This window comes from Vicia villosa, linkage group LG6 (assembly GCF_029867415.1).
Source record: "Vicia villosa cultivar HV-30 ecotype Madison, WI linkage group LG6, Vvil1.0, whole genome shotgun sequence".
In the NCBI taxonomy this organism is placed as follows: Eukaryota; Viridiplantae; Streptophyta; class Magnoliopsida; order Fabales; family Fabaceae; genus Vicia; species Vicia villosa.
Window position 1 is genome coordinate 123,587,604 of NC_081185.1, and position 27,806 is coordinate 123,615,409.

Below are 27,806 nucleotides of genomic sequence, written 5' to 3' on the forward strand. Positions count from 1 at the left end.
GTAATGATTTGTAGGACTTAAGATCTGTCCTTTTCCTCCTGCATGAGAGATGTATTTATAGAGACTTGTAGGGCCTATGATTCTCTTGGAAAGGGTCACGACAATGGGTCGGCCAAACGCCCCGCCAAGTGTAAGTAAAATCAAAATAATCCAACATATAAAGTCAGCACACGTGAGATTTAAGGTACACTTTTTATTATACGCATCTTGGACTCTGAACAAACTTGGATGTTAGAGTGCTAACCTTGCAGAACCACCCGCACCACCACTTCGGAGATCAACACCAACAATTCAGGATCATCTATCATCGATCAATACCAAATTTGGTTCCATGACATAACAATGACGTTGTTTATGGGAATTGACTTCTAATGACCATAAAATTCCAATGATAGATCATCCTTGACCCAAAGTCATATATATGCTGAAACCATCAAGAGATGGAGACACTCACCTCTTATGTTGCTTCGAAGAGCTCTGTTAGATCTTTTGATCTTGCTCCACCTTAAGTATCAATCATTGGTGAGATATATCATAAGAGAACCTTTTCTGAGAAATGATTGATACCAAACTACGAAACGAGGATCGAGTGACACTAGGATTATGGTGGAAAATGGGCATGCCCGTCATGTTTAGCCTTGTCCCATGAAAGCCTGCAAGAAAACGAGGCAAGAAGGGGCGAGCATAGTTGAGGCTGCATGCCTAAAACCTTAGCCCTCCCTACAAAAAAGGTGAGTTGCGGGTCAGGCTAAGCCCGCGGGCACTACACTTTTTAAGCCTAAAAATACAAAAAAAAAATGTTAATGTCCATGCCCGCATAAAAATGGGGAGGGCGGGACGGTCGCATTAGAGGGTGAGGGCTTAAAACATTGGCCCTCCCCGCACGATAGTATGGGAAAAATGGGCATGCTCAATGGGACGGCCCAATTTTGCCACCCCTAACTAGTATGTCTAGGTCGGGAGAAGATAAAAGGAACCTTGAGCGCACAGTTGCCTTTAGGTATAACAATCATTGTCGCTAATGGAACACTCACAAGATCTCATGTAAATGACATAATTCATGTAATGAATTCTGCCCCGATGCGATCAAGTAATTAAATCTTCGTCAATCAGATCTGAATACATACAATGGTGGATTTCCGTTGGCCTTCAACGATTCATTAACTCGCCCTAACGAATTGAAATATCTTACACCATGAGTGAAAAAGGAACGGGCGAGAGAAATGTGACCTCAAATTTTTGATAATTTCATGTATGAGGGTTGTCAAAGACATCCTCCATATATCCTTTTTGGGTACTCTAAATGCAATAGCTTCCCCAATCCACTTGGAGATATAATAGCAGGAAATAAAAACCAAACTCAACCCACGCTGATTGGGATGGGCCATAACGCACTAAAGAAACCGTCTTTAAGAAACTTAATCACCTATTTAGCGGTGATTCCCAAGTAACTTAGATCAAGGTTAGTCCAGTTGAATCTACAAAGATAGATTTCGAACTTGGTTTTGAGCACCCCATCGACTGAACTTTGAAGGATTTTTATGGACCAACGTCAGCCCAAGGTAAATAAGCAAAAGGAATAAAAAAACTCAATTGATCATTCATAAGAGTCAGCTGATAACACTTACTCAAATGTGATCCATCGTCTACAACCATATGCAGGTAAGCTAGCCACAAAGACTTTGGTCTTCTAGCAACACCCCTCTGAGTGAAAGTACACATAAGAGACATTTTAAAGACGAACATAGTTGTCAGGCATCCAGGATATGTATCCTTGAAAAGAGAAACCAAATGATACATACTTCCACATCAACAATCCTAAATTATGCATTTAGTCGAGGAAAGAATCAAAGAAGAGTAGAATATGTTTCCTTTGCAGTTCCCACTGCAAGATAAGTATTATGAAAGGTTGCATGAAATTCAAATAAATAATTGTCTAACTAAGAGAAACATTGAAAATGTAAAGGTTATTATAACCCTCCACGAGATAGTGTCCTAAACTATGCATTTAGTCGAGGAAAGAATCAAAGAAGAGTAGAATATGTTTCCTTTGCAGTTCCCACTGCAAGATAAGTATTATGAAAGGTTACATGAAATTCAAATAAATAATTTTCTAACTAAGAGAAACATTGAAAATGTAAAGGTTATTATAGCTCCGGTTGATGAGAAATCCACCTCCGATCATCCAAGTGCATGTCCCAATGTTGTTTTCTAAGTCAATCCTACTCTAAGAATGAAATTGATGGAGTTGGGACCAAAAATTTTCCCAAAACCATAACCTAAAATGTGTCAAATGAAAGAATATAAAAGCAATTATGCGCACGTCCACTAAGCGGGCTAGGCTCGCTAAGCGGACTGCACTTATTACACAAAATATCTACAATAGTAAAGGTGATCTCGCTTAGCGAGATGGCTCCGCTAAGCGGACTCAAAAAGTTGATTCGCCTCTGTTTTGCTCCGTTTCAAGCTGGGTTATTGAATTTGATAGCATAAGCGCGCCGGTGCTCCGCTTAGCAGACTTTCTGCATTATTTTGCCTTATTTAGCTCCAAAACTACGCAATCGAAGCCGTGCCTTCGACACTTTATTCCTCGAGGCTCCGATATGCATAAATACCTATAAAACAAAGGAAAAACTATTAAACGGTACACAAAACGAATCAAAACTCAATTATGCTAATATTTACATAAAAGTCGGGATTTTATTACAAAAACTATACGAATAGAATTGATAAGTGCCACAATTATATCTCAAAATATCGACATTTTGGCACTTATCACAAACTCAACACTCAATCGACAATCATGTGAAGAACAAGCTCAAAGGTTCAAAGATGATAATAAAATTCGAGAATGGCAGGGGAAGAAGCCATCAATTAGTTGTGACAAGTCAGAAGACCACAAAGAAGTTAAATAAAACACATCATGCAAAAGTCATATAAATAAAGGGAGCAAATAAAAGGAAAAAAAGAAACTTAAACTTGCTTGCTTTGAGACGCTGCGTCACTATTATCCACCAAAGCCCTGTCCCGAACAATCTTAAACAGATCTAATTACGTGTAGGGAATTGAGATGCCTGGGAGAAGCCTTTTTACTTGCTCACCGTAAGCCTGATGTTATTTAGCACGAGACGCCATTTCCTATTGAATGAGTGGTCATTTCCTTATGATATTTCTTCTTAACCTTTAGAGAAGACTCAAACATGGTTGTAGTGGCTTCCTTGGGAGTATGGGGAATATGGGCAGGTAGGATAGTAGGAAACTTGAGAAGAGAGGGCGTGACCCTAAAACACCACCTCTCGAACAATTACGTCCATTTAGGTGAATCTTCCTCCACGAGTGGACTTTGATCTTGATCTTGACCCCTTTTTGTTTGGACGATAAGGGCATGAGGCCTACCATCGACAATAACAATAATGTCGAGTGACAAAGGCTAAATAAAACCGTCGCAATGTATCACAATATTTTTCATTTAAAGAAATAAGAATATCCTTTTGAAATATCTCTTTCATTTGGGAGTGTGAAAAATAACTATGAGTATGAGGTACGATCGAGGAAATCGAATCCCTTCCACAAAAATTTAGGGATGCTATCATAAACACCACAAGCATCTAACTAAAGTTAATCAAAACCTCACAATTCAAAGCAAACACATAATGAAACTAGCAAAACCACAAACTTGGAAATAACCAACCCACCAGCATCTTGGTAGCTAGGCACTTTAGAGCTTGTAGTCGATCTACCACATGTCAACCTCTGGTAAGGTCTTCATCTATAAGAGGTGGAAGGAGGGAGGAGGTACTAACCCTTGGCCTGACACAACCCTAGTGACATCCAACAATCTTCGAGCGAAAACCTTGTAAAGTAGAAGCTTAACTTGAAGAAATGTACTCGGGATATAACATGCACACCTTAAAGGTAACAAATATATCAAATAAAATTCATATAACAATTGCATAAGCTTAACTTAGGATTTTGTAACTCTTGTATATTATAGAAATATCTAAGTCTTAGAATCTTTTTGTGTTGTATTCTTTTTACACATATGATTCTATATCAAGTGTAGTTTATCACAATCTCTTAACTGTTTGTTATAGAGTTAGAAGTCTCTCGCTTGTGTGCTTGAGCATCTAGAAGTCTCTTGATTGTGTGTTTGAGCATTTAAGTTTTTTACTTGCGTGTTTAAGCAACTGGAAGTCCCTTGCTTGTGTGCTTGAGCAATTTATATTCAGATTTGGTTAATGGGGAAATCCCTTGGAAGTGTAAGGTGATTGGACTACTCCTGATTTGTGGGAGGAACTAAGATAATTGCTTGTGTCTCTTTTCTCTCTCTTCTCTGACTCGTATTTGATTTTATCTATTGTTATTCATCAGACTCAGTCTCATATTTTGATCTTGTATTCATAATCTGATAAGAGTATTTCTATAGAAAATGGAGAAAAATTTAACACAATTCAACCCTCATTCTTGTGTTTTTCTCACCTTCAGTGTGTATCAGAGTACGCTCTGCGCATCAACACTTAACAGTTGTACAAAAAATATATTGAGAGAAAAACAACATGGTCGAATCAGAAGTCACTAATCCTAGAAACAATCCTTATCAGAGTACAATTGTAAATAACAATTATATTTTAAACCTCCAACATCTAGTGGAAATTCTATTGAATTTGAGTGGTGGAAAAGCAAGATATACACTCACATCATAAGTCTTGATGATGAGTTATGAAATATTCTTGAAGATAGAATTGACTTTGAAGTAGATGGAGTAGGTATGACAGCTAATAGAAAACTACTCACAGAGTAAGAGGAATCTTGGTAGATTTTCTACCTCTTTTTGAGTATCTTAAGATCCTCAACAAATCTATTGCCAAAACCATTTTTGAATCTTTATGTTACCTATGAATGTAATCAACAAGTTATAGAGGCAAAGGCAAACCTTTTGGCCTAACAGTATGAGCTATTAAAAATGAAGGAAGATGAAGACATTGAAATCATGTTCTTAAGATTTCAAGTTCTTGTATATGGACTTCAAGTGTTGAACAAGAGTTATTTAACTACTGATCATGTCGAGAAGATTATTGGGAGTATTCATGCCAAGTATATGCCAAAGGTGTCTGCAATACAAGAAGCTAGAGACTTAAACAAGATAAGTCTAGAAAGCTTAATCAAAAATATCTATAGTCATGAGATGAAGCTGATTAGAGATGAACATATTAAGAAGTCAAAGTCTCTTGCTCTTAAGTCTATTGATCATTTTGTCAGATCTTCTCAAGTGTGGAAATATGAAGAACCTACTCATGAAGAAGGTTCTGAAGAAGAATCAGAAGATGAGAAATGACATTCATAATAAAGAGATTTCAGTATCTGACCAATAAGAAGAACAAGAGAAACTTAGGCATAGGTAATGACTTCAGAAGGACAACCTCTAGAGTCAACAAAGATGATCAAAAGGGATGCTATAATTGTAAGAAACCTGATTACTTTATAGCTGAATGCCTATAGTTGCAAAACGATCATCCAAAGAAAGGAAGCTTTCAAAAGAACAACTTCAGAAACAAGGTAAAAAAGAGTTTCAAGGCAACATGGGATGAACTTGACAAAGAAGGAGAATCTGACAAAAATGAAGAAGTCATTTGGCTTCAACATCTTCAGACACAAAATCAGACTCATGTTCTGGCTCATATTCTGAAGAAGAAGAAGATGGGGTATTTTCTAAACTATCTCGTTCAGATTTAATTTCTTTCATTCAAGACCTTATGAGTCGTTGTCAAGATAAAGCCATACATATGAAAAGTTTAAAAAGAGATTATGATCTCATGAAATTTGAATTAGAATCTTTCAAAAAATAAGATTGACAAATTAGAAAGAGATCGTATTGCCCTAATGAATGATATGTCTGACAAACCTATTAGTAAGTATGAAATCACTCTTAAGGAGTTTGTCATTTTTGGCTTTAACAAGGCTAACATTGCTTCAATGATTTATGGTATAAGTAAAAACAAAGGAGAAAATCTTGGATATTTTGAACAATCTGTTGATCCAAAATATGAAATCTGAATAAAACCAACATAAACCTTTTCTTCTAGTTTTTCTTAGAAAAGACTTCTTTTTTCCTTTGTATCTACTGATGACAGAGTAAAGTTTCTGAACCAATCAGAACTAAAGATTGTTGAATCAGAAGTTTTGGAGAAATTAGAACCAGAGACCTTAAAGTCAATGGTTCTAGAGAAACCAGAACCCATGATTATAGAGTCTAAGGTTCTGAAGGGTTCAGAATCAAATGCTAAGATCAATTAAGTCTTGAAAGATTCCAAGCCTTACTACATGAAGGCTAAGGTACAGAGTCAGAAGGAACCTTTCAGAACTAACCCTAAAGGATCTATGAAATTATGAACACCTAAATCTGAAATTGTTTTTGCTACAAATATGCTTAAAGGGAGGAGCAAAACAACAATCTTGGTACCTGGACAATGGCCACTCACGACATATGACATGAGAAAAGCATATGCTCAAAATCTTAACTCTAAAAGAGGGAGGAAATGTGGGGTTTGGAGGAAAACAGAAAAGCAAGATAATTGGTATGGATACTATTGGTAACTCTTCTATCTTAGAGAGTTGTGAACTAGAAGTAGACCTAACATCTCAAGTTATACAGGACAAAAGACGATAGGTGCTGCAAGTTTTAATCAAGTGGATGGATGAGCAAGTTAGCTGAGGACGCTGACAGGAGAAGATGTTATCATGATAAAGAGTCAGTTTCCTCACTTTAGCGTTGACGACAAGGCAATAGTCTTAGGAAGGAGTATTGATAGGACCTAGATTATTAATCAAGGTCCAAAGGAGACACTCACTCATCATAACTCTAATAGACCTAGAACTTGGTTAGTTTACTCTAGAAGGGGTAAGATGATAGCTTCCAAGGTCAATAAGAAATGATCTCCTCTCGTGTTGAGTGAGGTTAAGATGGATAACAACATTGTATTATTAAGCAAAAAGGTGTACATCAAAATGTTTGGTTATGTAATGGTGATTCTCTATAGTTTGTTAGGAACATGCACTCTTGTGGCAATTTATGATGTTTTCCATCCGTAAATTGGTTCCCAATACTCATGAGACGACATTGGAGACGTTTAAATAGAAAGACACGGTTCCATTAAGTCAACTTAGTTTGTAACTTGCAAAGACATCATATGTAGGAGCACGAGTTCAAATTTGCGACATTTAACTTATTCACCTTTGAAGTGTGAAATTCTAACTACTAAACTACTTGACAAAAATAAATAGACAAACACCAACTTCTTAGCGTCACGATGGCCTTTTACTTATCATTAACCATTCCCTTGAAGCCTCTTATGCCGAGTCGAATTGTACACGTAAAAACCATCTATGTAGTGTCTTTGGAGTCAAAAATTTGTCGCGCTGGTGTTGGAACAAACCCCCTATGGATCTTTCATCCTGAACTCAATTAATTGGAGTGCTTCAAATTTGCCTTAGGGTGTGTTTGGTTCGAGGTAGAGCGAGGGGAGGGGAGTGAATATTTAAAATGAAATGTGTTTGGTTCAATTTTTAGGAGGGGAGGGGAGCAAAATCCCTCCAAATGACACTTTTTGCGTTCCCCCGAATCGGGGGGATTTGGAGGGGAGGGGAGGGGATCTGAGTTTTAATATTAATTAAATTAATATATTTACTAAAATATCCTCAGTTTTATTTTATTATTTTAAAAATATTATTTTCTTTCATGTTCCTACTTTTCTTTTTGTGATTTTTTCTCTATTGTTTCCATCAATTTATTATAATTATTCTTCACCTTCAAATTATTATTTTTATTTAATAAAAATTATAATTACTATAATTTTTTGTTTTTATTATAATTTTTTGTTGTTATCAACGCATAGTTTATTTTGTATCGAGAGTTATAATACAAATCAAGTGTACTCAATTTTTTTAATATTATGCGATAAGTTATGACTTTTTAATCACTCAGTTATACAAATATTATTTCCAAGAAAATATTTATGAAATTTTTACAATTGAATATCATATCACTTATATAAAATTACAAGAATAAAATTGTAAATTATTATTAAAATCCCTCCCCTCCCCTTGTGAACCAAACATATTTTTAAACGAAATCCCTTCCCTTCCCTCCCCTCCCCTCGTTTGAACCAAACATATATATAATTACAAAAAATCCCTCCCCTCCCCTTCCCTCCATTAAAATCTCTCCCCTCCCCTCCCCTCCCTCTCCCCTCATTTGAACCAAACAGACCCTTAGAATTCCCAAACACAACCGCTTTTTGTCGTATTCTATCTCATTCTGTTTTTTTTCCATAACAGGCCCCTGATTTGAAAGCTTGATCAACTAATGAAAATCAGATCCTTTCCGCCCCTTAAATCAAACCATCTACTATGCAGTTGCTATATTTTGAATTCTAAACACGAATATCCGTTTAATTGCACTTAAGCCGGAAAAATAACTGGGAAGTGACTACTTCTCCTTTGAGAACTGTTGTTTAGGGATCATCATTTGAAAAGATGAGATATAAATACTTGTAAAGAAAAATAACATATTAAGTGAAAAATTTGAGAATAACAACATATGCATCCCAACATTTCCAAATACACCTACTTCAGATCCATCCCATAGGACATAAATGGACTTCCAGTTTCTCATAGCACATGGAGTTGGTAGATCCAAAATCCAAAAATATAATAAAGCAAACTTTTACAAAGGACACTTAAAATATTTTAAAATAAAAATATTATTTCTCTCAACCAAAATTGTCTTTAAACCATAATGTTAATAAAAATTATCTGCCGCATCTCGATAAATAGTGGAGGAGTGTTTCCAGTAGAACTTGATCTGAAAGTGTCCTCCTTAAGATAATGTACGAACAGAACCATTTTTGGAAATGCATTCATTCTCTAATTCAGAGAGCTCGCATTCAAAGAAAGCTTTATGGAGGGCCCTGACACACTGTTCTGCTTCGTTGTCGTTAACTACTAATGAGATATTCACCTGCGGTGAAACAAACAAGAACAAAAAACAAAAATATGAAAATGAAAATGTTTTACTGTAATGATTCTAGACAAATGCCATTGTGTATTTTCAAATCCTGAATACCACCAAGTCTAAAAACAATAAACAGAGAAAATTCTCAGCTTTGCAGCAACATTGAACTTACATTCATGTTTGGTTCTTTACTGCCCAACATTACAATTTCATATTATATATTGGAGGTCTTATGTTTGAGTGGTAAACTTTTTTTGGCAATTTTCCATAAAGGCAACATGCCTAGTGTAAAACACAACCGTATACAAGTCACTGCTTGTGACTTACGTAGCATTGACAGTTTGGATTGAAAGTGTGAGGTGTGTCAGTGTCAGACACTCCATTCCAGTATCTGACAGAAGTACAACACAGGTTGGCCAAAACTCAAACACCTATTTGGCATTTTCATTCAGCTAAACATAAAAAGGGACACAACTGGTACAAAATTTTTTCATTTTCCCCCTAATGATGATATGGTTAATTAGAGGATGAAAGCCCTAAAATTGATTAATTATTTTTTAGCTTGTTGGCAGTAGAAGGACAAATTGAAGGTGAAACACATAGTTCAAAAGCTGATAGAGTGAATACCTTAGATGCACCTTGAGAAATCATTTGAACAGTGACACCTAGGGAGCGAAGAACTTGAAAGGCCTGCAATAGAATGCCAGCCAATAAAAAGAGCAAAACATCAATTAAATGCAGAAGATTTATAATCATGCAAGTTGATGCCAATCAAGTTATCAACGAACCCATGCTTGAAAAGTGCCATTTAACAATGCATGAAATTTAATCATATGCTGATTTTGACAATGCCTTATGACCTCAAGCCAGAAATCAAAAGTATATAGGACAGAAGGCCTATATAGTGATGTTATAGCATCTCTAGGCATTAAAACAACTTTTTAATCATAAATTGTAGACAAATATTCAAATAGAGATCCTGCAATACAAAACCTTCTCCAGAATTAATGATGACATTTGAACATTTCCAATGAGAGAGATAATGGATCTATTCTTTAGGAGATTCACCACAGAAATCTTTTCAAGTTCTTCCACAACATAGTCAAGTTCCTGGAAAGAGATAAAGCATGACAGCCAATTAGAATTACACAAGGGTCATTTTAGTGTAAACAAATGTGGCATCAAGCTGATGGTGGTTATCATATAGAACCATCCGGGAAATTAATAATAATAACCACACAGACTCATTACTCATTAGATGGGAGAGACTAAATCGAACAAGTGACCCCTTACACCAATGTTAAATTCTCAGCTTGGACAGGACAGTTGGACCGGGTAACCCAATAACTTATCATATGACCAATCTCAGTGCTTAATGAAAAAGCTGTGTATGCAAATAACTGACAACTTGGCCAGTTCATCATGAACTGGTCAGGTCATACTTTTTAATTACCAGCCAGGTCATGCTTCTTTTATTAAAAAAATTCACCGATAACAGCACTCAACAAATAAATAAAGATCTAGACTTCACAAATAATATTATAAATCATCAACAAAATAATTGAAGGAAGGAACTCAACAAAATATTGAATGGGAGTAATAGCTTACCTGTTGAATTAGTTCTCTGCTCCACAGCTTTGACGGATCCAACGTCAAGGAAATACTAACCTCACTGGTAGCTACGACATCAACTGATATGCCTAAATCTTCAAAGATTGAAAACACCTGCATAAATATGGAAACTTGAAGACAAAGAATTCATCCACTAGGAGGACAAGTTTGACTGTCATTAACTTTCTCACCTTAGCAAGGAACCCAAACTGACCGAGCATGCGAGTGCTTACAATATCCAACATGGTAACACTACGTTTCAAAACAATGCTAGTTAATAATGCCTGCAATGGAAATAAGAAAAGTTAACATTGACTGAAATCATACTTCAGATAATCATATTTTCTATGTGCCAAGATACATTTCTACAAACCTTGCTCATGTCTCTTGTTTTGGTGATAAGGGTACCCGGAGCTTTAGGGTTGTAAGAATTTTTAACCCTAACAGGAATATCACCTTCTCTAGCAGGTCTCATAGACTGTGGATGCAAGACCTGCAAATTAGAGATATAATTCACGCACAAGATTAATCTAATATCCCAAGGTTCATATCATATCAATTGTGAACCCATGCTGTTCATGACAGGGCTACAGACTTTACTAGAAACTGGGTAAATAACCCATAAACAATATGATGAACAGCCTTTATTAATACAAGTTTGAGATAATATGGCGAGCCTAGTCAATTGCCCAAGAAAATTTTGTTTTTTCTTGAACGTTTTATACAAATTAAGGGTATCGGTTACTGGCATTTGACAGCATCCAGAATGGAATGATGATCTTAATCATAATGTTTAGCTAGTCAAAGCTAGGTTTCAACTCATCAGAGTTAGCAACAGCTAGTTAGTTAGATTGTTAGTTAGGAGAAGTGTAAGAAGTATCAACAGTTGGAACGGACATCAGATTAGACACTTTGGTAGTGGAGAGCTGAGTACCTGTTAGGCTTCCAATTAAGAAGGTCTACATGAGGCGTAAGCCTAATAGACAAGGTCCAATATAGTTTACTTTCATGTATTAAACAGAATAATGATGGACATATACAAGCCATTTCGGTTGTTTGCTTAAGTTTGGTTGGTTGGGAGATACCAGGCTCTCTACTTCTTGGAGGTTTGTTGGTTCTCTGCAGTTATTTTCTTGTGACAACAATTTGTATTTTATGTGATTAATGTGACAACCTATGTTGGCAGCGAATATCCACAAAGAGTATCAATAATACAACAGTACATTTCATTATTATCATCCATTACTCTCCCATATTACAAAGAACTGTCAGTATCATTCTTTCATTCAATTCAATAAATAGTTTTTTCTTTCCTTTTCTTTTCTAGTCCAGTTCAATTACACCAAATCTGATTAGTTCAGAATAACAGATTGCATAAATGCAGGGCCAGATAACTGTTTCTACTTTCTTCAAAACGTGCATTATATGCAATTCTAGCTCTAGACAGTAGCCCACTTATTTTCACACCGTGATCATCTACATAATAAATGCTCGATTAAATTGTATGGCATCATTGGTGAACATTTGGCGCCTACTTTTTGCATGGTTCAGTTTCTTCAAATACAACTCAAAGAATTTGATAAGAATAAATATTCAAAGAAATGGTATAGTGTATTTGGCAAGAGAACGAGATAAGGGAATATAATGAATAATGATACCTGAGCACCGAAGTAAGCAAGCTCAGCAGCTTCGTCAAATGTTAAAAATGGAACAGGTTCTGCTTGTGGGCATAAATTTGGATCACATGTTAGAACACCATCAACATCTTTCCATACCTGTTTAAGGGACCGAGATTAACCAATTCTTTTTATCTTTTGCTTAGTCTACAAGCTAAGGAAATTATGCATAAACTATTTCAGTAGTTCATACTACTGTTTATTTAAAATATGGAATATGAATATGAAGTCAAAGAGATACGTGTTTCCTATAACCAGAAATAATACCAACACCTAAAGTTAACAACTCATGCAATATGTTAAATAAGTACACCGACATTCTGGCAAGATTTTGACGTGCCCAACTAAGAGTTTATGTACAAACCTGAATCTCTGGCAGTCCTAGCGCTTTTCCTATTGTCGTAGCAGTCAAATCACTGCCCCCTCTACCCAATGTTGTCACTGCACATGATTTCCGGGCCTGAAAGAAGTAAAAAATATTACACTTGTATTTGCGAGTTTCTTACATTAGCAATGTAGACAGCAGGACAAGGTGAGGAAGAATCATTAAAAATGTAGGGTATCACAGACCTTTCCAAGGAAGCCTGTAATAACAGGAATTGCAGGATCAGAAACCCAGTCACTATGTAACCTCTTCGCAACAGCTGGATATGTTGCTTCCAAAATGTCGGCATTAGTGAAGTCATCAGTTGTTATAAAACCAATCTCAAATGCATCATACTGCATTAGAAACAAATTATATGACCGGGAGCCAGAGTTAGGCTATCCTCATCCACAGTTACAAAACCAAATGATTTAGTTGCAATATGTACTCCATAGGCAAACATGAGAAACATACCTGACGAGCCGTAACACCTATTTTATTAAGATATGCAGCAAAGATTCTAGTGGACATGCACTCTCCAAATGAAACTAAGTAATCTTGTGTCCGTGGAGTCAGTTCTTTCATCATAGCAATCCCCTTAAGAAGTTGCTCCAATTCTTCTAAATGCTCTGTTCATGTGGCAACACCCAACACCAAGACAGGCAAAAATATGAGTACATACAAAATAAAATTTATTGAATATGCATATTGAGAATAAAGAAGGCAATGACATAACGAGCTCAAATTGTGGTATGTCATTTTTGCCAATTACAATATTTACCACCATAATGATATACAGCCTCTCCTCACTCATGAAAGGACCAGTTTCATCATGTAAGCCATTGAGTATAAAATGTAAATGCAGCCCTTTGTTACATAAAATATTGCCAATCTCAAGACTGGTCCTGTTACTAGCCTACCGCCATACAACTTTCATGGCACATTTAATAACAAGCAACCATATTAAAGTAAGCTCTTTAGTTTAGCAAGCTTCTAAAGAATATAATCAGTAAAACATGAATTTTGATATCATAATTCTTAAATTGAAACTAGAAATAAAAGTAAAACAAGTTTGTGACTAGCATGAACGTATATTATGAATAAACTGATATATTCAAACAAATGTCCAACACTCATAAGCATAATGGAGCAACACACAAATGCTTAAATATAACTTTCCAGTTCCAGAACACAATCCAGTGTAACAAAAAAAATGATGTAATGCGGAAAAATATAGCTCACTTGCAATAACATCTCTGTCCACTCCAAGTTCCTCCACTGTCCTGAATAAGATAACAGAGTGACAAAGAGAGAGCACATAAGTCAATTAAAAAGGTGATTTTCCTTTATTCGTTGAAAGCGTTTTCACTGCACTTGGAAAGACTAAAAGGACAATCCATTGTCCAGACCTGAGATGCAAGTCTTTTATATCACTGAGCTCATCAATACTATCAGCATTAGTAACTCCACAGCTTACAGCTTTTTCTCCGGCCTGACAATACAAAACCACGGTTCTTGCTCAGGGTTTTGAACTGCAGAGCCACAGCATATCAGTTGCGGTGGCTGCAGTAATCTCACCATGCCGTAATTGCATGTTGCAAAAGAATGTAAAAAGAAAATTAAACATAGATTTAAATAACTTTTTGGTTCATGTAACATACAACTTTTCCGACTAAGCACCTACAAATTTTAGCCAGTTTTCAGTCTCCAAATCATAGGATACATGCTTTTGGTCCTTATTGATTAGGTTTTAGTTTCAGTCATATCATATTTGTCCATGTTGGACATAACCCTTACTTCAGGAAATAAATCAATAAGATCCACATTCAAGAGACTATTCTAATATCCACAAACATTACAATGATTAAAAGTAAATCAACCTGAACAAAAACAGATAATCTTGAGTTTCAAGGTATAATATAATTAGAAACAGAAACTTCTCCTATAATTGAGGATTCAATCTGATAAGAATTTTTTACACACATCATACAAGTGCAGCTGAGATGGTAAAAGGTTGTGTCGTGGAGTATTAAAGGAGTAGTCTAGTCATTCTAGCTCAAGCTCAAGCTCATGAGAGCTTGCTATAGACCTTACCTCATATTAAATATAACTAACTGTCAAAGACAGTTATAAATGCTGTAACTACTCTAACTAACTGATTGACACATGTCACTACATGTCAATAGAAGATCTACAAATAGACCAATCACAGTTGTAATGATCACACAATTATCACATAAAAGGAACAAGCAAGAAATAGAAAAGCAATACCAGTAAAAGCCTGTTAGTAGTCTTTCCCATAGCAGACAAAACAATGATAGGCCTTTCTTCAGGAAAACCCAATATAAGGTTAGCAACCTCTCTCATCCGCACAGCATTGGCAACAGAAGACCCACCGAATTTCATAACACAAGTGTAACTGTTTTCAATCCCCTCCACCTTCTCCGCCGCCACACCACTTTCCCTCCCATTGTTGCTGCAACAACGGACTCTAATTGCATTACTCGACACTTTCCTCACCAGAGGAACGTGAGCAACACGCGCTGTGTACCCAATTCGACACGGCGATAACGGTGATTCGCAGTGAAAGGTTTTCCTTGTAGTTGCTACATGGAAAACGCTTTTAACGCAACCAACTTGCGTTGCCATGTTGATTTCAATTGATAAAGGAACCTAGAAAATGTAAGGTGAGATTTGGAAGAGTTGAAGGATTGGGAGAGATTTAGGGAGAAATGGAAAAGTAAGTACCTTGTGATCGTGGGAAAGAGGTTGGGAGGTACTGTAATGGAAGCTGTGCTACTTCCTTCCCCCCCGGCGGCTGTACCTTTTTTTTTTCTTTTTTCAACTCGTTCTGAGTAAACGACAATTTGTACTGTTAAATCAAAAGCAAATTATTTGATATAATAACGAGGGAGTGTTCAAAATCAAATCAATACAATGGAAAACCGCAAACTAAATCAAATCAAGTTGAAAATATAAAAAATCGTATTTAGTTCAGATGTGTTAGAGTCATTTTTTAACAAAATCGTATAGTTCGGTTCGGTTTGCGATTTATATTTTGAAAATTGAATCAAATTCATTATGTTACAATCTAAATTTTACTTGACTCTCATTTAAACCAATCCTAAACCTATTAGTATTATACCTTACTCTTATGATTGCGGAGAATTTTCTCATTCTTACACTTATGATTTCAGTTTCAGTCTTTTCAAATCTCTCCTAACATTTCCGCGACTTCTTCGCTTCGCCACATATATTTTGTCTCTTCTTCTCTAGTATCTACCCTCTTATATTCTTTCTTTTTCACATTCTTATTTTTATGCAAATATTCTCTCTCTTCGATTTTGTTTTTATCGCACATCTTCTTCTTTAATCTCTCATCTCTTATGTTTTTCTTTTTCATTTTTACTAATTTCTCATCTCTTCTATTTTTTTCATTATAATATTTTTGATATCGTTTTATGCTATTATTTTATGTTTATTATTCCAATTTTGTCTAATTTGACTTTTACATATTAAATGAGAAGTTGTTGTCAAAATATGATGAGTTTTGTTGTTATTTGGCAGTATATGATTGACTAAATACAAACTTATGTTGTCATATATATGTGTATGTATGACTCAATAAAATATTTGTAAAAAATTGAATCAACCGAACCGGACTAAACCACATTGATTTGATTTGGTTCGGTTTTTTTCTAAAAGTCAACCGAACCAAACCAAACCGCACGTTTTTTTTTCTTGCAGTTCTAATAATTTTAAAAAAACAGCTTAATCCGCACTGCAAACACCCCTAATAATAATTATGTAAGGATAGAACAAAATTTAGCCGACTTTCATTTGCTAAAAATAATTAAGGGACACGAGGACTTTTGTTATTATTTATTTGGAGTTATTCTTACATGATCCCAGCATTAACACAAACTATTAATTTTACCTTTTATTCTCATAAGTGTTTTAAAAATAATAAAAAATTAATTTAAAATTTTACTTTTTAGTGAAAGTGCCTAAAACGTACGCCCAAATTGGCACAAATCTATTGTCATTGCTCGAAATCGCGAAAACTTGTAAAAATTAATTTTGGGCGCTATTCATCCATAACAAAAGCGAAGAGTTTTAGGAATTTTGATTCGAAAGTTTATATAAGTTCCAATTTTTAATGGAGATCGAGTTGTCGTTATGGAGACGTTGTTGTTTTTCACATGATAGTAACAGTTAGTATCTATGACAAGCAATTATGGAGATGTACACATTTTAAGACAAGATTTCATAATTGTTCATCTTTATCGAAAAACTCTTGGGAAATTATAATTGGCTTAACATTTTTGTTGGGGTTCTTAATGTATATAGGACTCTACCCAAATTGGGTATGGGTTTTTTAATTGGTTTTATAAAGAAGTGGAAGATGAGAAAGACTAATTTATGATGAATAAAAATGAAAATTTCTTTAGCCACTTCCCTATGGGGGTCACCCCCAACGAAAATCCCAAAATATCTCTGCTTCGGAAATAAACTTCCGAAGCGCTTTTTTTTTAAAAAAATTTCCACAATTCGGAAGTGCATCTCCGAAAACACCCCATGGGGGTGTCTTCGGAGATGAACTTCCGAAAACACCTCATGGGGGTGTCTTCGGAAATGAACTTCCGAATTATGTAGAAACTGTGTTTTTTTTTAATGTTTTTTCTTAAACAGTCTCGCATTTTAATTAAACGCAAACGCCAAATAAAATAAGCAACAAATAAACTGAAAATACTAATATGATAAATCCAATCCAAAAACACTGTGCGAAAGATACAATCCGAAATCAAAACAAAACAAAACACGTCAAACAAAACAAAAACACGTTATTCTGCCCGACGAGCGTTACGAAATACACATCAAACAAAACAAAAACACGTTATTCTGCCCGACGAGCGAACTCCTCCGAATGAAGATACTGATACCAATCCTCATCCCACTCAGTCTCAGAACCATCGGCATCAACCACGACTCTCACGCCAGATAGTTGAGCTTGAGCATCCGGCCCCCGGCCCCCTGGGACCGAGAAGTAGAGCCGGTCGAAACCTTCTTCTTCTCCTTCACCTCCTTCACTCCGCGAGAGCACGAGGTTGAAGAACCATGTCTTCCCTTAGCGCCACCCATTCCTGCGTAAAAATGAAGAAAGACGTTGAAAACCAGCGACACGCCGTCAAAGAAGTCAGAACGCATGCACACAAACTTCAAAGAAACAGGCACAATAAACAAAGGCGTTAAAAATAAAGTACTTGCTAATTAAAACGGACACTCCCTACCCTGGGGGGCCGACGCAGTCTGGGTCTCCCTACCCTGTCTGATGCGTCCTGGTTGGTTGTCTGACATGTTCCTGTAAACAATTGAAATCGATTAATATGCGAGACAAAATAAAAAACTAAAAAATTTGAACTTCTGATACAATTCGGAAGTTCATTTCCGAAAACTGGGATGAAGGTGTTTTCGGAAATGAACTTCCGAAACACCCCTGCGATGGAGTTTTTTGAAACTTCCATGGCAGACCCCAAAATCAAACATAAAACCAATTCAAAAAGCTTCTAAACAACCTAAATACTACTAACAACCAGTCCATATATCATTTATGCAATTGAAACCCTAAATAACATGCATTTGAATAATGAATCTAACAAATTCAAAACTTACAAATTGAGTGATTTGAGGGCTTTTGAATGTTGTATAACAATGTGATTGGAGCCTTGATGCAGCCTTGGAAGTGTGTTTGCACAAATTTTCGCCTTTGCTTGTTTTTTATTTGAGTTAGGGTAAATGAATGGGGGAGGGGGAGTGTTTTGATAAATCCGCAGAACGCGCAGTATTTCGGAAGTGAACTTCCGAAATGCTGTTTTCGGAAATGAACTTCTGAAATAAGACAATTTTTCCAAAAAAAAAGGCATTTTCTGAGATGCATCTCCGAAAACACCTTTTCTTGCATTTCGGAAATGCATTTCCGAAATCAGGGGTAGTTTGGGATTTTCACCAGAGGTGGACTAGAAGGTAGGGAGGTGGCCAAAGAATTTTCCATAAAAATAGAGGTTGGAAAAGTTAACAAAAGAAAATCAGGAGCACCTTTAAAAAATTAAGGGTCAGAATTGAGGAGCAAAAACAAGATTTATTGGAACTTTAGTTGATATGAAGAACATTATGAAATGAAATTTTTTTTGGATGATATTGTTTTTTCTTGTTTTCATTGTTTTAATATCCATGATGTTTTAAATAGAATTATGTATCAGTATAATGAATGATCTAACTTGTGTTCCGTTCGAGAACTAAAAATGGATGATCTAACTCCCTAAAGGAACTAAAAATAAAGAGAGTACGATAATAGTTGATTTTGAACGGTGGCTAAGATTTCCTTTAAGGTGAAGCGGGGTGGACCTACAAGGTTAACACTCCAACACCCAAGTCAGATCATGATTCAATATGAGTATAGTGAAATTGGAGATCAGATATTGTACTTTGTTTTGGACAAGTGATTTCAAGAATAGAGGGGGTGAATTATGGTATTCAATATGAGTATAGTGAAATTGGAGATCAGATATTGCACTGCCATAGATGAAACCGAGGATCACCATCAGGAGGTTGCGGAATCGAACCATCAACAAATCTGATCTCGCTCTTTGCACGAAGAGCTATAAGCATGGCCCGACGCCACGGTGGGTAATTATCTTCCGTCAAGAGGCGTGAAACCAAAACCAGACCAGGATAATCGGAATGATGAGTGAAAAAAGGATTATGCTGTTGATCTTCCATGATGAAGTGAATGAAAAACAATGGAGATTGCGAAGCAAGAATGAAATGTGGAAATGGAAATCAAATCTTGTGGATTCAAGATTTTGAAGAAAAATGCTACTGATACCATATTGGATCTTGCACAATCACCATGAAATATGAACAATAACCTGAAAGTATGCAAAGAAAAATGAAGAAGAAGATGAAAATAGTTTTCATTCTCCAAATTCTGTTACACTCTATGATTTTTACCTACAAAAGTCTTTGTTAGCTACTATATATACAATGTCTAAAGCCCATTTTCCTTATTTACATTCTATAGTATTCATGATTTACATTGTACACCTCTAATACATTCATTATGAATTTTTTTATTTATTATGATAATTTGCTCTCTTTTTTTTTTCTTTCCTATGTATCCATTACTAAAATGAATATCTGGTTTGGGAGAACCATACCACGATACACTATAGTTACAAAAGTTTGCTCTTGGATAATAACCACACTATCTGTCGAATGTTTGTCTTCAACAACACATTTGTTGAAATCATTTGCTTTCTAATTGTGCAGTATTGCTTCTTTAAGACTTTCCTGGTCTGTTTCATACATTCAAACCATGACTTTCAACCATCAATTCATTGGTTAAACAAGCATGGAGTAAATCCAATTCTTTGGGTGATTAAGGCAACTGCTTACATAAAATTTCCAGCTTTAAGCATGTTATCTACTCTTCTCGGCTACTTCCATAGTTGTCTGCAAAATCTGTTCTAAAACCTTCCCAATTGTCATTCAACTTCTGCTGCTGTGACAGGGCAGCAGCATACAAAGGTTCAGAATTCTTTATCCTCGACATCAGCTCTTTGGCCTCAGTTATCATATTCTTAGCCTCATCATCCAATTCCTTCTTTTCGCCTTCACATCTTTTCATTCTCTCCTTCAACTTGGTTTTTTCCAGCTCAATACTTTTCTTTTGCTCAACAAGAATCTGAATTTTTTCATCAACCCGTCTGCCATCTTCTTCAAGACGCTTGACTTCATCCTCGAACTGAATCTTTTCTTTCTCCTTTGATTTCTTCTGTTTCATACCATCTATCACTTGCCGCGTCTTGTTTTCTTTTTGTTGCAAAGCATTAATGTGATCCTCAACCACTTTTTCAATCATGACAAAGTCTTTGAAAAGGTTCTTAATAGAGGGTATCATTTTCTGGACAAGCTTCACAACATTAGGAGAAACTTTTTCACGGGATGCATGTTTGATGCATTCCAAAGAGACGTGTAATTGTTGTTGTAGCTCTGCGTCGTAGAGAATGGACTTGAGTGAATTTTTCAACAGCCACTCGAGGTTATTCAAGGCAGTACTTACAGCAGTGTCGCTTGTAGAACAAGTTTCTTTCGGTGAGGAGTTTGGACTTCCCATTAAAATGTTCAAAAGTTCATTAAAAGGGTCCTCATCTGATTCATTTTCAGGAACAATAACTTGTCCTTTTTGCTTGGTCTCTTCAAAATTGTTTTCTCCGGCAACTGACTCTACAAGTTGTACATGCAATCCAGCACTTGCTTCATTTCCTCTACTTTTTAGCTGCAACATGTAATAATCATATTCACAATGTGACATTAATTATGTATCGTTTTATTATGAGTTTATGACACAATCTTTTTTACTCAGAGAAAGAAGGCAAGTTACAATTGAAGTGATTGTGTACCTGCGGAAACAACTTAGGCACCAAAATGAGGGGAGCTCCGTTGCAGATGATCATGCTCTTGGTTTCCTCACTAGTAGACTCCATGCTCTTTTCCCCGTTAAAAATGTGGTTTTCACTCTCACTGTCTTCTTCAACTAAATCTAGTTTAACTACTGCAAACTTATGTTATGTTATGTTAATAAAAAGAGAGACTGATGAAAGAAAACACTTAGTTGCATACCGTGTTTGCCATCGCTGGAACTCTTTTGACTTGTGTATAGTTGCTGATTAGGTATCTGATCCGTCTTATAGTCAGAGGCTTCAATTTCCTTCTTTACTCCCCTCTTCAATTCCATTTTCTTATCCAAATCCAAGTCCAATTCCGGCAAAACACTCTCCAATTCTTCAACACTCACTAGTCGTACCCCGCACTCTTTGATAATAATGCCAATTGAACCATCAACTTCCCCTGTGTCGTTTGTAACGCAGAACTCATAACAAATCTTTGGTTCATAAAATTTGAGAATGCTGTCACAATGGAATGGATCATACCACACATAAATGTGATCCGATTTCAGGTCCGTGACATCCGTATTTAGCCATGTAGTCTTTATACCGGTTTGTCCCAAGTTGCATTGGCATTGTATTCTAGCTCCATCCTTGTTCATTCTGTTCCCACCTACTGGAGAAAGAATCACCGAGTAAATGAATCCCAGCAATATGGATCGATCAGGAAGTTGTTGAATTGTAATGGAGGAGTCAGTAGCTGTTCGACATTTGAACTGCTTCGGGATACTTGTTCCACGTAGACAAGCATCAACACTGGTATAGTTGTAGCTGTGGACGTTCTCATGTCTTCTTACGGACACATTTTGAAACACAGCACTCATCATTGTTAAGTTGAGACTTTCCGTTATAAGTTCAAGTGAATGTCCATCCAAACTCAAGCTGTTTTTGAATGAAATGTGTTTGGCATTTCCCATCATCTTTGATGCTAATGTTTTGAGGTTTGACACCGAAACCAGTGACGTGCAGTTAACAGCATATAACTGTTTGATGAGAGGCGGAAGCTTTGGTAGGCACCGAAGCTTCCTACAATTCACCAAAGACAGAGTTTCCAGCTCTTGAAGCTGATTTATGCTTTCAGGTAACCTCTTCACGTTGCTTCCATCAAGGTTTAATTCCTTTAATTTTGACAAGACGCTGAGGTTGTTCGGGAGTTCAGACAGGTTTCTAAAATCCTTCATATGTAATATTTTTATGGATTGTAAGCCATCAAACAGTTCATGTAGCTGTTGTTTCTCAACCATTAGTCTGCTGCCAGAAATCTTCAACTCCTTAATAGATCTCACACTAGATAACTCTTTTGGAAGATGCTTGAGTCTTAAACTCTGGAGATTAAGTCGTTTCAGTTTTTGAAGACGCCCGATTGATAGGTCCAGTGTTTGGATCCCTGTACTGCTTAAATCCAAATTTTCAATTAAATCCGAGGACACTGCAAATTCTTCCAGACTTGTGCACCCATCCACACTGATCTTCTCCAAGAAAATAAAATGTTTTTCACCTCTAACGCTTCTAACCTTTGTGCACCCATCCAGTATCAAGGTAACAAGCGATTCTGCGCATAAAACAGATGGATGAAGATCAACCAGACTCTCACAACCAGAGAGATTTACCCATTTAAGACTCGAGGCCTTAGACAAATCCGGAAGCCGTTCAAAATGCTTGCATTCACTCAGGTCAATTCCTTCTAACATACCAAGTTCCTGCGAAGTGACATTTCAATCAAAAGACTATATGATCAAAGTGCAAATTCTAAAAAAGAAGCATAAATATAATGTGATTATATGTATGTTTACCTCCGTTCCCTGCCACAGTTGTTTTAGATTGCTGTGCGGCATGTGGATCTCAACAAGAAACTTAGCGCAAAAAGGTTGTGGAAGAGACTCAAAAGGGTATCCATTCCACTCAAAATACCTCAGTTGATTTGAAAACGGCTCAAGGAATGTGGGAAGGTTGAGATATGTATTGGTACATCTCTGGTTAGAGGGTGCATAGAATTTGAGAATTCTTAAGGCTTTCATCTTGGTGAATGTGTCCGCACTTAAAAGCATATCATTAATTTGAGACAAATCCAATGTTATGCCTTCAATTGAGCTATTCCCCTGACAAGACAAGAATGTAAAATGTATATATATCAGGTTAGTTAATTGTCTACATTAATTGATTCCTATAAGAAATTTAACTGTACTGTTCTTCCCCTTACCTTGTTTTCTTCAATTACTGCACGAGCTTCTGCTCCACTGAGTCGAGTTCGAGTATGTATTGCAGGGTTTATGCCAGAGTCATTACATACTATGTCCGAACCCATTTTTTGTAGCAAGTCATGCATTTGTATTGTAAGGTTATTTGAGATGCTAATCAAGGCCTTGTCTTTGAGGACTACAATTCCACTACTTGCTTCGAAACCACAAGCATCTAGTATCCTGGCGACACGATCTTTGTTTTCTCCTTTGAAAAAGAATGCAATGTCTAGAAATATCTTCTTCTCCAGTGCATCTAATCCATCATAGCTCAACTTTAAAACTTTGTGAATATCCTCTTTAGGATGCTTATCGAGCTTCCTGAAAGTACTTTCCCAAAACTCAATATCTCTTGAACGAAGATGCAAAGCCAAAAGCTTCAGTGCCAGTGGAATCCCCCCTGCATAAGTGACCGCGCTTTGTGAGAGATCCTCGTAGTTTCTTGGCGGAAGGTTTTGCTGGAAGGCTTCTAGGCAAAAAAGCTTTAGCGATTCCGGATCTTCCCATTGCTTGACCTTATATATCCAATCAACTCTTTCACTCAGCAACTGTCTGTCTCTTGTTGTTATGATAAGTCTGCTATCGTTACTCAGGTCATTGTAACCCCTACATAAATATTCAAACTGATCTAAGTTGTCAACATTGTCAAGAACAATGAAAACCTTTCTACTTCTGAGCCTCCTCATATGAAATGTGGAACCTACAATGTTAGATGGGGAGATTTCTTCCTTCAGGAGCTCAGAGAGAAGCTTACTAGGTGAAGATTCTTTTCCTTTAGCAAAGCAGACATGGTCATATTGGGCAAATAGTTTGGCAAACAAGACTTTAGCAATTGTTGTCTTTCCTATTCCCCCCATACCCCAAATTCCAAGTATTCTAACACTTTTCAGTAATGATTCTACAGATATATAGTTTTCTTCGTTTCTCACAACGCCTTCCAGTTCATTAGGGTACCTCAGTTGTAGCTTTTGCAATACGTCATTCACAAGTTAGATTCATCCCTAACATAAAAACCAAATATTTATTAAATTTATCATCAATATGAAAAAAAACATTGTATGCATACTATTATATAAAGATATATGATTATCAAATTGGAGCTTGAAAAAGAAACCATCTCCCATTGTATTTCTTCGGTTTCCATGCAGATAAACTGGAACATAAAAAACGAATAAAAATATATTTTCAAAAAAACATATTTTTTTTTACCAGTTGATCTTTATATAAAAAATTTAAAATGACTTCCAAAATATATTTTTGAATAAAAAACATGAATAATCTTTTAAATTTTATCAGTTGTTCTTCATATTTTATGAAAATTTTAAATTGATCTATAAATTTTTCAAAAAATAAAAAATTAACTCCTAAAATTTTTTAAAATTTGTAAATTAGTTTATTTAAATTTTGCAAATTATTTAAATTTGCAAATTAGTTTATTTATTCAATTAGTTTAATATAGTATATTTGATTTGACTTTTAGAAAGCGGAAATAATTTTAAAAATATATTATTTATTCTTGAGTGATTTTGTAATGGAATCTTTTAAAATAGAATTGATTCTATCTTTAAAATTGATTTTATTTGAAGTTAAAATTTATAATTTTGAGTTTAGATGTAATTTTTACATTGAAATTTGTTGTTAAACTCACTTTTCATAAATATATTCAAACATAAATAAACTCAATTATATTAAAATCAATTCTATCAAATTTAATTTTATTAAAATAAATTAATAATGTTTACCGTGAATTCAAATATATACTTAATATTAATGTTGACTAGATCAATTGAAAAAATATTAATAAATAAAAAATGGTGTCAGAAAGATAAAATACATATAAAAATAATATATAACGGGTGTTTTTTTATACACTAAGGATAATATATTTATTAAATATTAATTATTGAAGAGAAATATTTTTGAGTAAAATATATTAATAAAAGTAGAGAATTTCTTTATTGAACCCCTATGAGAGTGACCCCAGCGAAAATCCAAATTTACCTCTGTTTCGGAGATGTTTTGAAGTTTTTTTTTAGATTTTTCCAGATTTCAGAAATTTATCTCCGAAAAAATTGAGATTTTGATTAATTCGGAGATGCATCTCCGAAAACACAAAAAAATTTAAAATTTTGACTAATTTAAATATGCATATCCGAATTAATCAAAATCCCAAAATATTAAAAATTTTGGGATGTTAATCAATAGAGGAGGGATCAAGCTTAATAAAATATTTCTTTTTTAATATGACTAATAATTTCTTTTATATCTATCTAATTAATTCTATATATTAACAAAACATTATTTTTCTCTCACATGAATAATCAATTCCAGATAAAGTCAAATAAATAAATAAATAAATAAATAAATAAATAACACATAAGTCTACTTTTAGAAAAATGAATTTAATTATTTTTTTAATTATATATAACACTACTAAAAATTTGATCAACTAACGTACTTTTTATATTAGTACTAAAAATTTACTATCATATTGATGTTAATGAAAAAAAAATTCTTTTATTAATTCTTAAACAAATTTCTCATTATTTTCTTCAATTTTAATTAAATTAAATAATAAAATTAATATTTATATGTATAATATATTTACATACTAGAGATTCACTTAAATTTTAATTTCTATTCATTTAACAAAGTACTATTTATATTTACTACTATAATTTTTATCAAATTGATTTTATATGAAATAAAAAGTTTCTTTTAATTTTTTTAAAATATTCTCATTGTTTTTTTAATTTTATTAAAATTAAATTCTATTCTATTCAATTAAAATAAAGTATCAAATAATTTATTTGTAAATAAAGTAATAGATAGTTTTCAAAATGTGCATAAAAAATTGTTGAAAAAATTTAATTATAAATAATAACTACAAAATATTTTAATTTAAAAAACATGTTAATAATTATTATTATATCTTAATGATAATGATATATATTTAATACGGATGCGGAAGTCCTTTGGTTGATTCATAATACTGACACGAAAGGTTGGAAGGCTATGCTTCTCAAAATGGCCTACACAGAAATACTATACGAAATATGGTCCTTTAGAAATGAAGTCGTATTTCGTTAAAATGTTCATAGAAATATAGTTGATACTATAAAGGAAATTATAGTTTATAGGGGCTGGTATACGAATAAGCTGAAAAAGCATATAGCTACTTTACTGATGTAGTTTACCCTATATTTGTTATTTGTCTGGTTGGATCCAAACGATCACCATGTACTTTATTGTTTTTGAATTAATACAATTCCCTTTTGATTCAAAAAATAAATGATATATATTTAATAATATAAATTAATACAATTAATTATACTATTAATTGTATTGATTCTCTTTTATTTTAATTTTATAATAATTATTGAATTTTTTCGAAAATGCATATCCGAAACATTTCAAGATTAAAAATTAGAATATTTCGGATATGCATCTCCGAAGACACCCCTCTCCAAAAAAAATAATTTCGGAAATGCATCTCTGAAAACACTTTTTGTCTTTTCGGAGATACATCTCGGAAAACACTTTTTTTGTGTTTTCGGAAGTGTACTTCCGAAATCAACTTTTTTTCAGAAAAAAGTGATTTCAGAGATGCATTTCCGAAATATAGGAGCATATAGGAGCATTATGGAAATTTCGCCGCAAATGACCGAGAAGGTTAGAGGATTAATAAAAAAATTCTCTAAAAATATTAGCCATTAGGGATACTTCAACCATTAACATGAAAGGTGAAAAATATATATCCAACTTCTATAAAGAGTTACAAAGAACTTCTATAGAGACTTACTTGTGAGTTTGAGTGTCCCATCCAGAGATATTGGCCGCTTCCGTAAGAGCAGCTTTCCAATTAAGCACTTTATTTTTATTGGAAACACTATTTTTAGTCCCAAGATCTCTTTCATGTTTCGCAAAAGCTTTCTCATAACTGTCCGTTTGTTTTCTTATGTGAGAAGGATCAGTTTTATAGAAGACAGGTATAACAACTTGACCATGAACTTTTCTGCATTCCAGCACTTTCACCAGCTCTTCCAAACACCATTTTGATGTTGCATAATTTTCAGAGAAAACAACTATGGAGGCGTGTGAATCCTCAATTGCTTCCGCAAGTGCTGGCCATACTTCTTCTCCTCTATTCAGCTGGTAATCTATGTATGCTTTTATTGACTTGTGATTCAGTGCATCGTAAAGATGGCTTGTTATACCATAACGAGTGTCCTCGCCTCTAAAGCTAAGAAACACGTCGTGCTTTTTTGTAAAATATGACATTAAGAAGCGATCGATATACAATATGCTACACATCTAGCTCTTCTTTTATAATAGAAACTAAATATTAGCTTCGACTCTTGACATAATTAATTAATTACAAATTAATCTACACCGTGTGTT

At 34.8% G+C, this 27,806-nt stretch overlaps 3 protein-coding genes across 5 annotated transcripts; all 3 read right to left on the reverse strand.

Moving 5' to 3' along the window:
- Positions 1 to 8,544: 8,544 nt before the first annotated feature.
- Positions 8,545 to 15,525, reverse strand: LOC131609831 (aspartokinase 1, chloroplastic-like). The gene is made up of 14 exons (XM_058881639.1): positions 15,410 to 15,525; positions 14,933 to 15,334; positions 14,071 to 14,153; positions 13,904 to 13,944; positions 13,136 to 13,290; positions 12,868 to 13,017; positions 12,662 to 12,757; positions 12,280 to 12,396; positions 10,995 to 11,114; positions 10,813 to 10,905; positions 10,619 to 10,735; positions 10,004 to 10,120; positions 9,638 to 9,700; positions 8,545 to 9,016 (listed from the first exon to the last, which is right to left on the reverse strand). The coding sequence occupies exons 2-14, from the start codon at positions 15,308 to 15,310 to the stop codon at positions 8,876 to 8,878; spliced, it is 1,671 nt and encodes a 556-aa protein (XP_058737622.1). The 5' UTR covers positions 15,311 to 15,334; positions 15,410 to 15,525; the 3' UTR covers positions 8,545 to 8,875.
- A 4,116-nt stretch (positions 15,526 to 19,641) lies between these two features.
- LOC131609832 (disease resistance protein RPV1-like) lies at positions 19,642 to 24,262 on the reverse strand. 3 transcript variants are annotated; one of them, XM_058881643.1, is made up of 5 exons: positions 23,369 to 24,262; positions 22,962 to 23,267; positions 21,344 to 22,868; positions 21,124 to 21,263; positions 19,642 to 20,999 (listed from the first exon to the last, which is right to left on the reverse strand). In XM_058881643.1, the coding sequence occupies exons 1-5, from the start codon at positions 24,260 to 24,262 to the stop codon at positions 20,145 to 20,147; spliced, it is 3,720 nt and encodes a 1,239-aa protein (XP_058737626.1). In that variant the 3' UTR covers positions 19,642 to 20,144. The 3 variants fall into 3 exon arrangements, with proteins under 3 accessions (XP_058737626.1, XP_058737625.1, XP_058737624.1); XM_058881642.1 differs by having other exon boundaries at positions 21,124 to 21,272; XM_058881641.1 differs by having other exon boundaries at positions 21,124 to 21,275.
- A 5-nt stretch (positions 24,263 to 24,267) lies between these two features.
- Positions 24,268 to 27,718, reverse strand: LOC131609833 (disease resistance protein RPV1-like). Its single transcript, XM_058881644.1, has 2 exons — positions 27,208 to 27,718; positions 24,268 to 24,406 (listed from the first exon to the last, which is right to left on the reverse strand). The coding sequence occupies exons 1-2, from the start codon at positions 27,684 to 27,686 to the stop codon at positions 24,388 to 24,390; spliced, it is 498 nt and encodes a 165-aa protein (XP_058737627.1). The 5' UTR covers positions 27,687 to 27,718; the 3' UTR covers positions 24,268 to 24,387.
- Positions 27,719 to 27,806: the final 88 nt, after the last annotated feature.